This window comes from Micropterus dolomieu, linkage group LG02, assembly GCF_021292245.1.
Source record: "Micropterus dolomieu isolate WLL.071019.BEF.003 ecotype Adirondacks linkage group LG02, ASM2129224v1, whole genome shotgun sequence".
In the NCBI taxonomy this organism is placed as follows: Eukaryota; Metazoa; Chordata; class Actinopteri; order Centrarchiformes; family Centrarchidae; genus Micropterus; species Micropterus dolomieu.
In genome coordinates, this window is record NC_060151.1 from 6,518,618 (window position 1) to 6,535,678 (window position 17,061).

Genomic DNA, 17,061 nt, shown 5'->3' on the forward strand with positions numbered 1-17,061 from the left:
TTGTCAATGCGAGGCCTTCTCCAGATGGGCTGAGCAGCTCAAGTTACACCGCATTTTTCAGTGCCCCCTCTATCCCACAGCCCCCCTGGCCCCTTTCTCCATCTCTCTCCTCTCTCTCTCTCTCTCTCACACACCCACCCACACACACACACACACACACTCTCTCTCTGCAACCTGTTCATCTCTGATATGGCTTCTCGACTGTGGCTCTTTCACGTGTCAAGGCTTGATTGATAATACTGCTGCTGGCTTCATTTGCTAGATGAAAGAAAAATAACAAGTTGCATATTTATAATTTTTCTTTTCTTTCTTGCAGGGCAAAAATCTGTAATCGCTTGATTTTGCTGGTGGCATTTCAAGGTGCTTTCTCTATTAGTCACCAAAGTCTTCTAGTTTTGTACAACTTTTGGAACCATATCACTTTGGTCAACGTGTCTCTCCAACACTACTGATTTAGAACGGCGGTGAATCGATGCAACTTTGTGAACACTCGTTATGTTTGTGCTAAATCTGAGCCTTGCGGTCGCCATCATGGTGTGGAACCAGTCCGCTTATAAGGTGCTTCGAGTCATGTTCATTTTTTTACCTTTTTTTAAAAATGATTTTTTTTTAAATAGCTGGTCTCATTCAACCACTAGAAAGGTGCATAATTGAAGGTTTCAACGCAGCATCTTCCTGCTGCCTAAGATATGTATTAACAATGACAAAAAAAAAAGAATCAAAAAGCTAATCCAAATTCAATTATAAAAAAATAAATAGATAGAAACAAGGATTACAAACAAACCTGCCTATACTAGCAGTCCTATTGGTCATCTCCCTCGCCTAAGTCCTAAAAAAAAGGGGTTCCCTTGAGTACTCCTCCTCACCTCCAACCAAGGTTGACTTGTCACTGACTGCCCCCCCCCCCTCCCCGCCCCACAGGAGAACAACTCCCTGACCTCAGCACAGCCCAGAGCCCCGTGGTGTAACTTGTTCACTTACATTAGCTGCTGAGTGGAGAAGCTGAAGAAGATGGGTATGGTAATACAATGTGAAGCGTACAGACAAGAATAACATGTGAGCTAACTGCATTCTGCTCAGACAAAAAAAATCTTTGCGTATTGTTTTTTTTTTTTTTAAAACCCCGCCGTTCAGAGAAAGGGAGAAAAGGAAGGGGGGGGGGGGGGGGGGGGGGGGGGGGGTTACGCGGCTACAGACTACTCCAGTGTCCAAGATAGACAGAAGACAAGATACAGAGGAAGAGAAGCAAGACAGAAAATATGTTTTTGTTTTTTTTGGGTGTTTTTTTATGCTTTTCATAATTATTCAACAATAAAAAGAGGAACTAAATCACACCAATTTCCTTTAGTACTATGTATACTGCTTTAAAAAGCTTGAAGAAGAGGAAGCGAAAGATATAGAAGTATGAAGGAGGGGACTTTTTTTATCTTTTGAGATGGGCACTCAGGATTACAAGATGGAATCTGTGAACAAAAGGCACTTTTTAGGGACAACCTTTAAGATGCTCTGAGTCTAAAACACTACATCACCAAACAAATATTTATACTCATTTACAGTGGGAGATGGGGATTCGGGAAGGTTGGGAGGTGGTGGGGGAGGGGGTTCTCTTGAATCTATGACAGCAGACCAGCTGAGCAGACAGAGGCCGCTTATTCCCTCTCGCTGAACCAACTAGACATTTACACCAACATCAGCTTTCTTTTTCTTTCTTTGCAACGGGAATCCATATTTGTGCATCTCCCAAATTGGGGAAGATCTTGTCTTTGTCCCAAATTAGGATCACTGGAAAGAAATTTGCATTTAACAAGATGTTTTTTTTCTCTCCTAGACTTTTTCCTCTGCTATGGTGTAAAGGTTGGAGGGGGGGTCGGGGGTGGGGGGGGGGAATGCCTTTTGTCACGACAACCTTTTCATACAATGAACCCCTCCCCCCACGGTAAATACAAAAAGAGAAATAGAATAATGCATGTTTTCCTAAAATTGTCTTTTATGATAACACTTAATTTCGTTTATTAGTATTTATGTATAATAGAGATTGAATGTACTTTATTCTTTACGAAAGCACCAGTTTTCATAGTGATATATATTTTATGAGTTGCAAAATTGTTCCTTCAGCCCTCCCACATTCTGAAAACAAATCATTAGAAATTAAGTTTTTTTTTTCTTTAAAAAAAGTGATAATAGGAAAAACAAGAAACAAAAAGGAAATTAAAAACAATTTCCCCAAAACTTACTTACAGAGATTGGGATTCTTTTCTCGCTGCCCTTGTATTTAGAGTCCCAGAGCACATGGACTTGAAAAACGACAAAAAAAAAAAAATCTTAGGAGGGGTTTTCCCTCTTTTCTCGTGACACCCTCAGACAATCGCTAACAAACAAACACAATTCCTCTACCAAGGCATTGCACATGGCTCAATCAACATACATCATTTAGTTTCAAGAACAATACTTTCCATCAAAACAAGAAAGAAAACAACAAAACCTAATCTGTTCTTTTTTTCCCCTCAACTACATTATCATCACTGTCTATGTATCTATTGTTGTGTTTGCCGTGGATTTTCTTTTAAGTCATTTAACATGAGTGTGGGTTTAGAGACTTGAGCTCTAAATCAGCGGATGATTTTGAGATGCATCCTATGACTGTGCGATGTACGCCATGCTTCAAAAAATAACTAGACTGCCACAGAGCTTATCTTGCAAATAAAAAAAAATGTATATATCTATAAATATATATGTGTATTATATATAAAGATGCTTGCGATTATCTAGTGAGCTGTCACTGTTTTTTCCCCCTCTCCTGACATAAATTTTTCACCATTCGCTATAGCTTATATGTGAGAAAAAGAACCTGAATTCATGTTTGACAAATTGCATAATGGGAATACAGAGGCACTTCCATAGATTAGAAAAGAAATCACCTTAGCCATCGTTAATGTCTTACTCAGCAGAGCTAGTTCTCTCTACGAAGCTGATGAGATGGTCGCCAGTCGGTTGGCCAACTATGTTGTGTTTCCCTGCAGTGAAGAACGTGGCCAGGCAGTCCAGTTATTTTGTGAGGTTGGATGGGGTGATTTAAATTCAACTTTTAACAGGAAATAACTGAATCAGTCAGAATGTGCATGGGCTAATGATATAAAACGATTCAAAGCATAAAGGCCTCCTCAGATTGTCTATTTTTAAGACTTCCCTTTGAATTCAGTCGGACACAGGGGACGTGTTTGCACTAATAGTGAGTGGTCTTTATAAGTCTGTGTGTGTTTAAGGAGTGGCGATCTGTGCTCTACTTTTGTTTCCATCACAGTGCTACATCCACTGATTTGAAACACTAAGTGGTGGAAACTCGCTTGGTTGGCTGGCATGATTGTTTTAGTGCAGTTTTGATCATTAAGGGCTCATCGATTCACAATAGCTAGCGGGGAGTGCTGGTGTGTGTTTGTTGGGGCGGGGGGGGGCGGGGGGGGGGGGGGGGGTCACCATAGCAACCGATATCCTTTACCTGATCTTGTGCACCGAAACAAAAATGGGCACATGGGCATTCCTCCTACTGCTAGCCTTAGAGGCCCTCATTCTCTCTCCGAAAACAGCCAGATATGTCACATATTCATTTTGCTCCACAGTGTGGCTCCCTCTGCTCTTGGAGCAGCGGCCCGTCTGGGAGTGTAAACAACAGGGTAAACTTTAGGGAGACAGAAAGAAGAGCTGTTCTCTCTTTTACTCTGGGTCCCACCTTCAGCAACCTTCCCTCCTTCACTCATATATCACCACCGGTCACCAGCTGTACCTGGGTCAAACAGTAGATGTGGCGTGAAGTATTTTAGCTTTTTGTAGACCTGTATGGTTCAGCAGGCAAGTTCCCAGAAAATAAGCTTCCTGTGATTGTCAAAACCCTGCATTGTGTGGTCTTCCGGTACAGTATGTGGAAAGTAGTTTTATCTGGCACTGACGACAAACAAACCACGTCGCAGTTTGACGTTTTCGGAAAATATTCTTATTCGCTTTCTTGCCGAGAGTTAGACAAGAGGATTGACACTACTCTCATGTCTGTCCGTTAAAGATGAAGGAGCTGTGTAGTTAGCTTAGCTAAAAAACTGGAAACAGGGAAACAGCTAGCATAGCTCTTTTCAAAGGTAACAAAATCTGCCTACCAGCTCTTCTAAGGCTGTGCAACTGTGTTGCAAGCATCATTATCATTTAAACACTTCAGTTCTTGTACATAAAAAAAACAAACAATATGTTAACATAATTAACATCAGGTTTAGAGGTGTTGGTTTGCAGATTTTGTCACCTACGAAAAGAGCCAGACTAGCTGTTTCCCCCCAGTTTCCAGCCTTTATGCTAAGCTAAGCTAACTGGCTGCTTGTGGTAGCTTCTGATTCAACGTGCAGAGATGAGAGTGGCATCAATCTTGTCATCTCACTCTCGGCAGGAAAGCGTATTTCCCCAAATGTCAAACTGTTCGCATGTACTATGTGATCCAGGTCAGCTAACCACCCTGTGTACGCCGCATCAACATCCCAACTCTTACTGTGTTTCTCTATAAGGTGCTGTCATTCAAATACAAAACAATTATAAAATAGTACAAATCCAAAAGGAATAAAATCAAATAAGAGAACACACAAGCGATAACAAAATCATTCATCTACATCACAAGAGGGCAAAGGGGGAACCAATAGCTGCGGCCTATCGTTGTGACAACTGTCAGTAACGATGTACTCACACTGGGATTTTCAGTGTGTGTGTGATGTTTGGATATCTAATCAAATAGGTAGCGAGAGTTCACTGGGCTTACTGTATGCATATAAAATAAAAATATGATAACACAACACCACCACCTATGAATACTACAATCTAAAAGGTCTGACTGGGCAACTGTGTGTGTTTTCAATATACATGCTGTGGTCATGGCACAAATCGTGTGATCTTTGTGAGTGTGTGCTGCGCGGGGAGATCTGAGAATGGGCGGAGGCCAATGATTTGTCAAACTGAACGATGGGGGTCGAGGACACGTTAAAGGCTTCTTGTACCTCGGTTTTTCCTCTTTAAAACTCTTAATAGGCAAGTGTGGTTTATCTCCCATGCCTTGTAGGTAAATAGTGCACATCGTTAAGATTAGTGTTAATTGATTCAGCTTCTAGTGCAACCCTTAATCAAGATATGTTTTGGCATAGTCTCTCTCTAGTTAGAGTCAATGGTCATTCAGAGTGAGAGAAACATTGGTCAATTTGATTTTGTTTTGGGTGATGACAGACATCACAGGAGCATGGACTGCAGCTTAGATTGGAAACCAAATAGTGTCGTTGCTTTGATCAAGCAGTGGATTCATTGTGGGTGAAGCTTTGTAGCTTAAATGTTAGATCTGTGATGTAAAAACCTTTTATTTTTTGGTTTTTGGACAGTTGATTTTCTTAGCCGTTTGTTACGCGTCCTCACGAAGTAGGAGAAGTTGACTGCTTTTTCATCCTCAGGTTCCTCCTGCGTTGCTGCCGTGTTGTGCTGGTTCGGTGGTTTCAGGAGAGATGCCTGCTTGCTGCTGTTTGTCCCTTTACCCCTTCTCCCCTCCTGGCATCCTCTTGTCCATCCATTCATCTTTCCGTCTATCCATCTTTGCTCGAAACGGGTCCTCCCTCTGACTGGGTAAATGAGTCCAGAGTTCCTCTAAAGGCGCCACACTGCTGTAATTTCCTGCATTTCCTTGCTTGGCTGTATTTTGTATCTGTTGAGATGTACTGTCAGGGCCGGTCGGTGGGTTGGTTGGAGGACAGTTATTATCCTGTGGGTTGTTTCTCTGTTTTTCTACTTCTGATTGTAAAGAAAGAATTGTAGTTGCTGGTTTGTACACATGTCTTGTCAGAGGAACCAAGACTGAAAAAGAAAAAAGGGATAGAGTGGTGGGGAACGAGATGTTAGTATCAAAACCAGTACATTGTGCATACACAAGTAGTGGACAAAAACACCATACAATACAATTGAATAGACCGCAATTTGGTGAGTTTGAGCACTTCCATTGCTTGGAGGGATATACGACTCTCCTGGCTCAGCACAAAAGGTGACCCACTGGGAATTTACAATATGGAAAACTCTATGCTAGTCTGCTAACATGTTCAATGTGACTACTGATGTTTAGCAGCTAAAACTGACCAGATTTACCATCTTAATTTAGGCTGCTAGCCTTCAAACGTTTGCTAATTCGCACCCAACACAAAGCACAGCATTAATTTTGCATAAACCAAAGCTCTGGTCAGTGGATCCACCGAAGTTATTGAAATTTATTCCCTAACAGCACTGAATAACTTTTGTAAATTTCACTGCAATCCATTCAATAGTTGGCAAGATATTTCACTTTGAACTATAAATGTAAATCTCATATTGGCACTAGACAAAAGCGAGTAGGATTCATGCTCTGGGGAACACAGATGTCTGTACAAAATGTCATGGCAATCTATTAAACCCTTGCTGAGATATTTCAGTCTGCACCAAAGTGGTGGACCAACCAACCATCCCTACAGCCACATCGCTGGGATGGCTAGTAAAAAATGTAATGTGGCAACAAGGAAATATATTAGAACTCACTATGACAGATGCAAACTACTGAAACCGCTATACTGTTGAGTGTCTTTGTTCTGTTGTCCCTGAAAATGACTCTGTACACTGTCCTGACCTGTAGCCACTAGAAGTTCCTGCAGTTCTTGAATACAGTGAGTGACAGAACAGTAATCTGGGCCACCAGTCCAGCTACCATCAATTCTTTCCATTTCTGGAGTGAAGCACGGTATGTCTTGAATTTGGCCGTGCAGTGAATGGCTACTAATGGCCAGGCAGCAGCAGGGGGATAGCAGTCTGGCGCTCCCTCTCACTTGCACTGTCTTTACGTTGGGTTTCTCCCACTCAGCGTGAGCAGGGAGCAGAAATGGGTCAGCGTCACTGTTGTTGGCTGCCCTGCTTGGCCTGCAGGATCTGGCACTGTGGACTAGTGTGCCAACATTCTACAAGTCAAGCCTTGGAAACTACTCTGAACCTCCAGGGAAGCAGCCTTTTGTTTTGTTTGACTCTAACAGGTCGCATGAATACCCCCCTTCTGCCTCCTGCACTTCTCAGCTACCCTACTCCCCTGGGCACTGTCCCAGCAGACCTTGGGCATTGTGACTTCTCCCCTTCTTAGTTACTCTCCCTCTCTCTCCTTCTGTGTACGCACACACACACACACACACACACACACAATCCATCTATCTCCCATGAACACTCCCACTAAATCCTTGGCAGCAGACAGTGACCACCCTCTTTTCTTTCCTGGCTCCCACCTTCTCCCCCCTCTCAAGCAACCCCTTCACAAATTCAAGATCAACTGGCTATGACATCATGTCTGGTTGCTGGGGGTAACGAGACGGCCGGGACGTGACTTCTATAAGGGCCGAAACTCTGTTGCTCCGTCCCCTCCATCTCCCTTCATTTCCTGCTCCGTTGGTATCTTGTTTCCCCCCTTTCTCCCGTGGTTGCAGTGTTTCAAAATTTGCCACTAGAGGGCACAAGGAGCCCACTGTTGTCAGTGCGAGAGGTTCTCCAGCTTGTCCTGTAGTCACCACTTTTGACATGCTATTTGTCTTGTAATCTATCATTTTTTTTCAGTGGATCATTAATCTTTTTGTGTCCTTTTCTGAAAGGCACATGCAAACAATTAATGCTGTGTGTTTTGGTTCTGCTTTGAAAAGTAAAAACATACTTGAGACATTATGTCCCACTCAGTATTAAACATCAATGAGCTGTTTAAGAAAAAGACGGGCTTAAATGCCAAAAGTATTTAGATACCCGTGCCCATATACTTTTATTTCTTTTGGTGTAGGACTATTTTTCATGGTTTGGTCTAGGCCTCTTAGCTCAAATGAAAAGAAGTTTCGACATGAGGGTGCCCCCAAGCACGAATCCAGTTCAATAAAGAAAGAGTTTTCCCAGTACTACACCTTTAGGATGAATTGGGACACTGGCCTTGTCACCCAAAACCAGTGCCTGACCGCACTTTAATATGTTGTGGCTGAATGAGGGCCCTGCAGACAGGTTCAGAAACCTACTACTTTTGGCCTCACAGTTTATTATGTTGTGTATAACTTAGAAGGGTCCAAAAAGTATTCAATTCAGAGTTAAGATATATTAGTAACAAAGAAGGCATTGTGAAGAAGAGTAAGAAGAAAAACGTAGGTGTGAAAAGTGGTGAGAGTGAGAAAGAGAGGAAGGGGAATGAAGAGTGTAACGAGCGGAGAGGCAGAAAGGATCAGGAATGGGGGAAATGGAAAGGGAGGAAAAGTAAAAGAACAGAGGGCAGAGAAACAAGGGAGGGGATCAGCCGAGCAGTTTCAGATGGTTTCCATGTGTTGAGGAGCAGGGCTGAGCTGGCTCCAGGTGGGTGTGGTTGGACACTAATGAGAAAAGTACTGCGGTAATGGAGGAGGCATATGAACGAGGCGCAGAGTGGTGAAGGGAAGGAACGACGAAGGTGAGAGAGGGAGAAAGTAAAAGGCAGAGACAGAGAAAATGAAGGGGAGAGAGGAGTAGGACAAAGCTAAAAGGAGAAAGCAAGTGAGGTAGAGAAGGGGGGTTTGGCAAGAAGAAGAGGGAAATGAGAGGTAGCAAGGAGAGTGAGTGAAAAAGGCAGCAAGGGAGAAGACCTGTTGCCTGAAGGGTAGGCTCCATATGTGCCAAATAAACAGTTGAGCACATATGGTAAACCACGCACGTACTGTAAAATACAGATGTACATATGCACACATTGATGGTGCACTGTGGGATGGTGCGAGAGGAGAGGTGGAGGAAACTTAGCAGCAGGTTTCAGGGAGTGAGGGAGTAAGAAATATTTTGGCGTATATCCACACAGTTAATAAGTTTCCTGAGTTTGACTGGTAATCACAGTCAAAACAGACGATTTCCTCCTCACTTTTACACACAAACTGACAAACTGTCAGTCCATCCCGGACTCCTACCTGTGTCTGCTGCGGGATGTTCAGAAAGTTGTTGTCCCGTGATCCGATGCCGACAAACCTGTTGGGAGCTGTGGCGCCTGGCGTGGAGTATGCTAGAGAAACAGAAGAAGAACAAAAGAAGACATCAGTGCGTACTCAAAGACACCTGGCACGTTTACATCTTAAGCAATAATTACATCCTGGGGAATATGCGTATTCACTTTCTGCAAGTTAGATGAGAAGACTGATACCACTCCCATGTCTGTACAGTGAATACGAAGCTCATGCTAGCAGCCTGTTAGTTTAGCTTTGCAAAAGCCTAAAACAGGTGGAAACAGCTCTGTCCAAAGGTAACAAAATCCACCTGCAAGCAACTGTAAAGCTCACTATTTAACCCAGTCCTAAGCAAAGCAGCTGCTGGCAGTAGCTTCATATTTATCATACGCATGTGACAGAGAACTATTTCTTTAACATGTACTAGCATACAGTAAACCTACTTAATCACTGTTGTTAAATAAAAAAAAACATATAAATTAATTTAGTACTACAGAAAGTACTTCTATATTTCATTGAGGTCACCAAAACTCCACAGAGAAGTCTGCCAAAATCTGGTATGCCAACTTAGATCTCCCTGAGTGATTAAATCCTGTTGATAAACTCAGTTGGAAGTGATTGAGCACACCAGAATCCTGACATTGAGGATCAGTTAGGGACAGTTAAAACCCACTGGCATCAAAGTCTATGACAAATTTAGGGCAGTTTGAGGTACCCTACGGACTCCAGCATTTGAATCTCACTGAGGGATTCAGGATGCAGTGTGTGGACTTGCGCATATGTGGGTCTGTTTGTGTGGAGAAAAGGGAGGAAGGACAAGAAGGAGAGGGACAGAGAGAAAGAGATTTTGGAGATTTATGTGTATAGACATACACAGTATACATCCATGTGTTTCTAAGAATTGGAATAACATACATAAGACATAAAAGACTTTGAGACACTGACTGGGGGATAAAACGCAAACACTAAATTTGAAGGAAAGCTAAAAACAAAAAATTAAAGTGCTCCATCCAGTGCCCCTTCTATCACAGGTGAGGAAGACAAATGTACAGTGAGAAAAGCCCCACGGTTGGACTGACGTAACCCCTTCACCTTAGAAACACACCATATTCTGCTTAACAACCACCAAACAAAAGAAAATCCCACCAAGAAGCTAAAACCAGCTCAACCAAAAACAAGCATGAGTAACAGGATTTTTCCACCAACGCCCCAATTTCTACTGGAATGTTTTGGAGTCCATTTAAATTAACTGCCCCAAATTTGTGCTCGTCACAAGTAAGAATCCATAAATTTTTTAAATTTTATTTTTAATCAAATTTTTCACAAGGTTTGCTATTGAGTCCAGCAGGGAAGAAAAGAGGCTTTAGATGGAGAAGAGCTGGGTTGGAGATGCAGCTTCCACACCAGAACGCACAAAGGGGTCAAAACGTAGAGTCACTCAAACTGATGGGGCCTAATACAGAACCCCGATGAGCACCACATCAGTCCATTATGAAAAATATTTTTCACCAGACCTCTGGTGGTCTTGCTCTACTCTACTGAGCTCCACAGGTTATCCTGTGCCGGCTTCCATAGCCTTCCAAGGGTTAAAGGAGGTGAGATGTTGGATACACAGGAACAATGATGGCACGAAGTTGGAGGAAGAACAATGGCAGGGGTCTTTTCACTGGAGAGGGTTGGGATTTTCAGATTATTATCATTTTTTGGTTGGTTTGGTTTTGAGATACGGTCTCTGCGGGGTCACTTACACGGAGATGCGGGCGAGGAGAGTCCGCCGTCAGGGGGCGTGCTGTTGGGTTTAGAGTCGGGCATAGGGAGGGGCACTGGGCGGGCCACTGGGGGAGGTGGAGGCAGCAAGAAGGAGCCTGGCATTTTGCTCTGGCCGCTCCCGTTTGGCTGCAGACAACACAAATAGGGTCAGGAGGGCGACATGCGACAATCCGCAGACACGGAATGAAAAGAGGACGCAGCTCGGGAGGCCAGGTCCCAAAAAATATCCATGACGGAGGGGGGGAGGCGATGGTGGAAGGAGGGAGGGTAGGTGGTGGGAAACAACAACCAAAGGAATGATGTATGTGGACGGCATCTTTTATGGAGGTGTGAAAAATAATAATCACCACAGGGTTTGATAGGAGTGGGAGCTAGAGCTTGAGGTGAGAGGTTCCACAGGGGTGGTCCGTGGTGTGTGGAGGAGTGGAGGAGGGAAGTGAGCAAATTATTGACTAGGTTCGTCCAGAAGATGGCAAGAAATCAAAACCATGGGAGAATACTCGTCTATACAAGCACAACACCACCAACGATACCAGCACCAAACAACCAAACTCCAACTAAAATTTGTCACAGCTAGAGATGAAAACAGAAACACGATGACACAACACAGGACAGGTATGCTTGACTGAAGTGTGCCATGACTGATTTACTCTCGTGCTGATGGCTGTAATTTCTAAGGGGTTGGGTGGAGCAAAAAAAAAAAAAAGGGGTGGGAGGAGGAGTGGGAACGTCGGGGTCTGAAACGGCAAACGGCAAAATGACATCGACAAGACAATACAAAGATTTGTAGACTGAATAAACAAATGTCTAGTGTGTTCACTTGTGTTGCAGTTGGGTGCATTTCTGTATATTGTATGTAGATGTATAACATCATAAGTAAGCTTTTGGCATGCACAGTATGTATAGTATGTATACTATAGTAACATTGAATTGTAGAGCAATGAAAAATTTCAGATTTGTAGAGTGAGCCGGCATTGCTATTGGCTTTTCTATAAAAAGGCACAAATATGGAAGCAAAAAGAGGGATAAACTGACATTTTACTTGTCAGTAAAATTAAAACATCCTGGCTACCAAGGATCAATCAATTGCTATTAGGTTAGGGAAATGCCCAGACATTTAGCCTAACTGGAATTGTAATTTGTAAGCCAGAATTTGTTTTGAAATTTGAAAAAATGCACATAAAGTTGGAGCTAAGATATATTTAAAATTCTATAAATTCACTTTTATTAAAATTTCAACAGTACTTATTCAGTCCCCGCTAAATTTCACAATTAGGTATACAGTTAATATTTATTATTTTTATTGTGGCACTTTTTTGCTTCCATACAAACATTTTCCACTATTGTTCTTTATTTTTCTACTTCCAGTGGTCTGTTGGAATATCTTCTAACTGCTCACACTTGCAAGATACATATACTGTTACTATCCTGGAATGCTAATGCAAGCTAGGCGCAGGGTGTGGCAGATCTGCAGTTTCTGTAGAAATGGCACGTTTATAAATGTAACGGTGTTCATCCTCTCTGGCAGATAGCCTTACCTGTCCGGCGGCCTGCCCCGAGCCATCAGCACAGACAAACTGCACAAATTCCTTCAGGGGGTCCTGTCCAGGGTGGTGGTGGTAGCGGATGGTTGGGTGGGTGAAATAAGGGCTAGACTGCTGGATGATGGAGGGAGAAGGAAAGTGCAGGGCCGAGGCTGAAGCACGGGGACTCCCTGCAAACAGAGACATTTGTATCAGAGGAACACAAAGTGGAGACAGAAGCAAAGAGCGAGAGGGAGACACGAACCACTGAATTCCTACACATTCTTACAGATGTGAGCGATGTATTAAGTGATTAAAGAATGAAAGCAAGAATATCACACCTCAACTGGAAACGATAAAGTATAAATCTGGTTTAAAATGTCGTACATGAAAGGAATGTTGTTTTTCCAAGAAAAGCTGATTTCGAGTTAATAGCCAGTATGGCCTTTGCTCATAATATTTTATGATCACTCCAGTAAATCTATACAGCTTTATGGAGGCGATTTACACACACAGACACACACACACACACACACACACACACACACACACTGCATTCATATGTGCACACTCACAGAGGCTACATAACAATTTAAGTCAACATCATTCAGACTTGTACACAGTCAAACACTGCACACCCCTGAATGTGCACAAATTCAATAGAGGCAAGCGCTATATTTTGAATTCAGATCCAAAGAGCTTGAAAAAAGAAAAAGCACAAAGAGACTGAGTACTGTCTTAAATTAGCTGGTCTTAATGCCTGCACGCCTGTGTGCTGCTTTGAGGGAGTGATTCATTGGCGTTGATGCAATTTGGCATCGACGGACGGTAAAGCCGTTTTTTTATCTGACTCATTTTGTTTCTATGACAGAACTAAAATGTATGTTCACACTGTATGTCTAAGGTGATGTTTTTCTGTTAATGGGCTTTAGAGCTCATACCTGAAAATGTGTGTGTGTGTGTGTGTGTACAACAGGTGTGGCGATGCAACACATTTGACTGTTAATAAGCTTATAAAAAATGATTCCTTCTTTTTGCTTTACAAGAGAGTAAAATAGAGGAACTCGCATCAAACAGAGCTGAATATATGTGAGAGGGGAGCAGTTGGTTGAACCCTACCACCAAACACAAAGCCCTCTCTGTCAGACCTATATCCATTACTAAATCTCCTTCATTTGTATTAGAAGCCTGTTCTCCTCTTAGCTGTGCCAGTCTGACACCCACCCCATCCCATCCAGGCCCCCCAGCTGCCCATGTTGGGCTGCCAACAGTCTTTGGTGCTTGCATCTTATACATTGTGTGTGTGAGTGTACTTCATGAGTGCGCCAAACCCGCTGCATAACCCCCCAGACAGGGGCCTATGCCTCTGAGCCCAGCAACACCTTGCTCCCATGCCAGGCTGCCTGCTCCCCAGTGGAGCTGTCTCCCTGCTTCTATTAGTCCCCTACTAATCCCATTAGAGACTGGGTGAAAGCCAAACACTCTTGGGGTGTGGGGGTTTGGGATGGGGTGGGGTGAGGCAGGATCGGAGGCTATCCCAACACCCCTGCTTTCTCTATCTAGCACAGTGGTTCCCAACCTTTTTTGTCTCATGTACCCCCCACAGCCTTGTCAGATGAACTCAAATGCGCTCTTTTGAATTGAGTGAATTGAAACTGGATAATACTGAACATGATATATTTTTTTATACAACTGAACTGTCAATGTTTGTGTCTGTTTGGTCAAGTTTGTATTTGTACTACCTCCTCGGAGTGGCATAAGCCAAATGTTTCAACTATTTATCCATTACGTTTACCTAAATATTTCACTCCTTTATTTATTACTTTCAACCACTTATCCATTACATTCACCAATACTGAAAGTGTTTATTCATCATCTCTTCCAGACATTTTTTTTTAGCTAGCTGTGTAAACTTCCCTGCTGGCTCGCTAAATAGTTTTGGCACACAACACAGTGCACAGTGGTTAAATGCTACTGTGGCACAGTGGTTAGCACTGTCACCTCACTGTCAGCCTTTCTGTCTGCCCTGTGATTGAGTGGCGACCTGTGCAAGGTGTACCCCACCTCACGCCCATTGTCAGCTGGGACCAGATTTAGCCCCCCATGACCCTCTAGTAGGTATCATATCTAATGGATGGAGGGAAATTGTGATTTTACACAATCTTTCACAAAGTACTCCCTGGCAATTGCAGAAGTTCCCATGGGGCATGTGGACCCCTGGTTGGGAATCTCTCCTCTAGAGGGAGGACGGCGGAATATGGTGGGAGGGATAAACCACTCCTGACAACACCACCACTGTGAGTGGCTACTCATGCTCCTCAACCCCACTTCTCCAAGCCCTAAATCATCTTAGATCTTGTCTTTCAACAGAAAAACAACAACACTGATGATGTGGTAAGCACTTTCACGGAAGCGTGGGTACAGCTCCAGCTTGCTCATTGCAAGAGTTTGTGTAAAAGGAAACAAATCACAACTGAACAAATCACAACTGCTGGCCACAACAAGGATGGGATATTGTGTCTATGTGCTCATGTTAGCGTGAACATGGATATGCATGTGTGGAGATTGGATTTGCTGTAGCTACACCTCAAGAGGCATAGGGTCTGTCAGGAGGGTTTAATAACACGGCGGTCAACCTCATTGCTTCACATCTGCTTGGTGGCTTAAAAAGCCTTTGATGTAGCCAAGCTACAAACTAAAGCACATGGGTAATTATCTCCAGTGAGCTCCTTCACTGGGTGAATTCACAGACGTGCGCTTTCCAAATAGAAGAGGAAGTCTCTTTTTCGATCTGTACCGTGATGAGTGTGATGATTTATTGTTGGAGCCCCTTTGGCTCTGTTTGATATCTGATGCTATCATGAGCCGCTTGTTTCAGTCTGGTGGAGGATGAGCTGCTTCACACAGCGACTCAGAGCCTTATTTTCCACCATTCCAAGTATAGACTAAAGATACGTGTTCACCCACATTGAGATCAATTTGGTGTTCCCACAAAAATGATTTGTATCATCATTTGTATTATATTTGTGGAATATTACAAGACTCTATGTTTTCTGTGTGGTCATTTGATTGAACACACATGAATGTAGGAACATGATATCAGTATCATCTTCAAACAAGATTTTGACAGGGAGCCTACTGGAGATGGGCCCCCAGTTATTTAGTACTGTACTTCCATAAAGATGGGGGTTCATGAGAGACTGATTAAAGAAATGTTTAAAATCAAAATAGTGGAGGCAGAGATGCTGCATGTTGACTTTCAGTCTCTAGTTATAGATCAAGTGCCAAGAAAGTTGGACCCATAATACAACTCAATAAAGTCTTTCATTAACTCCCCGCCTCCTAAAGGCCCACCTTTTTCAAACCCCACACATCCAGTTTGTAACGCTGGCTTAATGGTAAAATATTTAATCCTTCCTGCCGAGATAACCCTGATGACATCAGTATGACATCATCGGGGTTATTTTATTCACGATGGAAAGCTCTCTTCAGAGCCACAAAATACTTTACAGCAATACATTAAGCTGTTTTCACAGGCCGAACAGTAATAAGAACACTGAATTTCATGTGTAAAATTGGAGCACCTTTAATAGTGCCCCTTTAATTGTATGTGTAGAGCATTCAAGTAGTATAATTAACATCACTTACCAACTTTCCACCAAGAGGTCTCCACCATAATTCACAATCGAACAGCGGCTCAGCCATCCCTTATTAATCTTATATCTTTAATTATAAACGACTTCTTTCTTATTAGAAATGTTGCATTTGAGGTTATTTGTGCACTTAAAATTACCTTCGTAAGTCTCCCTCTTCTGCTAACTTCTTTCAAGTTTCAGAAATATTCTAAAAATAAATGTCAAGTGTCATATCCATGACAAGATAAGCCAGGAGTCAATGAGTAAACAACATGTGATTCAAGTGTCATTTACATCATTTAGAACAAGTGCCTTGCAGTCAACTGAAAAGATGTGAAAGAATAGGCAGCAGCAGCCCCGTTGGTCCACCCTGATAAGAATAAAGTGATCAATAGAGATGATGTCTTGAGATGTACGATCACCAACCATCCACCAGACAGACCCAGAAAAGTCACACACCACACCCAGACTCCCTAGAAGCTCCGTCACCAGCTTGACCTGCACCCTACAAGGTCAGAAAAGGCAGAGGAGGCAGAGATGCCTGCCAGCTTTTTAGTTCCCAGCCACTCTCATCTCCCAAAGACAACGCTCCCACCTCTGCGCCAGGGGGAAGGGGTGGGGCCCTGAAGAAGTGGGGGTGGGTAGGAGGAGATGGTGAGGAGGGGAGAGGGAGGGGTGGGGGCGATCAGGGGGATCGGGAGCTGGGTTGGTCTCACCTGGTCTCACTCCCGCCAGCATTGGCAGTGGGTGGTGGGTGAACGCCATGCGGGGGGACCTCGTCTGGGAGGACAGGGCGCTGAAATCGAATTTCCCCGGCTTCTTAAGAGAACTAGGCGATGAGAGTCCTGGCAAAAAGGGGATCAACAAAATGGCAGAACAGAGACGAGGTTTTAATCAAACATGGCTGCTTTTCTTACTTCGACTCTACTAAAAAAAAGAGAGAAAAATAAACTTATCACTTTTTTAATTTGATTGCAAGAATCGAATGATCATGATTGACTGAAATCAATGGACTGATCGATTGATTCATTCATTGATTTGTTGATTGGCTTAACATACAGATGGGTTCTCACAATCTGTCTGTCTAATGCTCTATGTTTGTGTACAGTCAGCGGGCTGTACCATGTCCGT

At 43.1% G+C, this 17,061-nt stretch overlaps 1 protein-coding gene across 16 annotated transcripts in view; it reads right to left on the bottom strand.

The window, feature by feature from the left end:
- Positions 1–3,467: 3,467 nt before the first annotated feature.
- Positions 3,468–17,061, bottom strand: part of nfixb (nuclear factor I/Xb) — a 132,609-nt gene continuing 119,015 nt past the window's right edge. For 8 of the 16 annotated variants that reach the window (XM_046071806.1, XM_046071874.1, XM_046071839.1 and 5 more), the window contains 5 exons: positions 16,647–16,775; positions 12,311–12,486; positions 10,751–10,898; positions 8,970–9,061; positions 3,468–5,862 (listed from right to left, as the gene is read on the bottom strand). In XM_046071806.1, coding sequence (XP_045927762.1) covers positions 5,848–5,862; positions 8,970–9,061; positions 10,751–10,898; positions 12,311–12,486; positions 16,647–16,775 — 560 coding nt within the window. In that variant the 3' untranslated portion in view covers positions 3,468–5,847. The remainder of the gene's footprint in view (positions 5,863–8,969; positions 9,062–10,750; positions 10,899–12,310; positions 12,487–16,646; positions 16,776–17,061) is intronic. The other 8 variants (XM_046071925.1, XM_046071881.1, XM_046071849.1 and 5 more) reach the window with 3 other exon arrangements.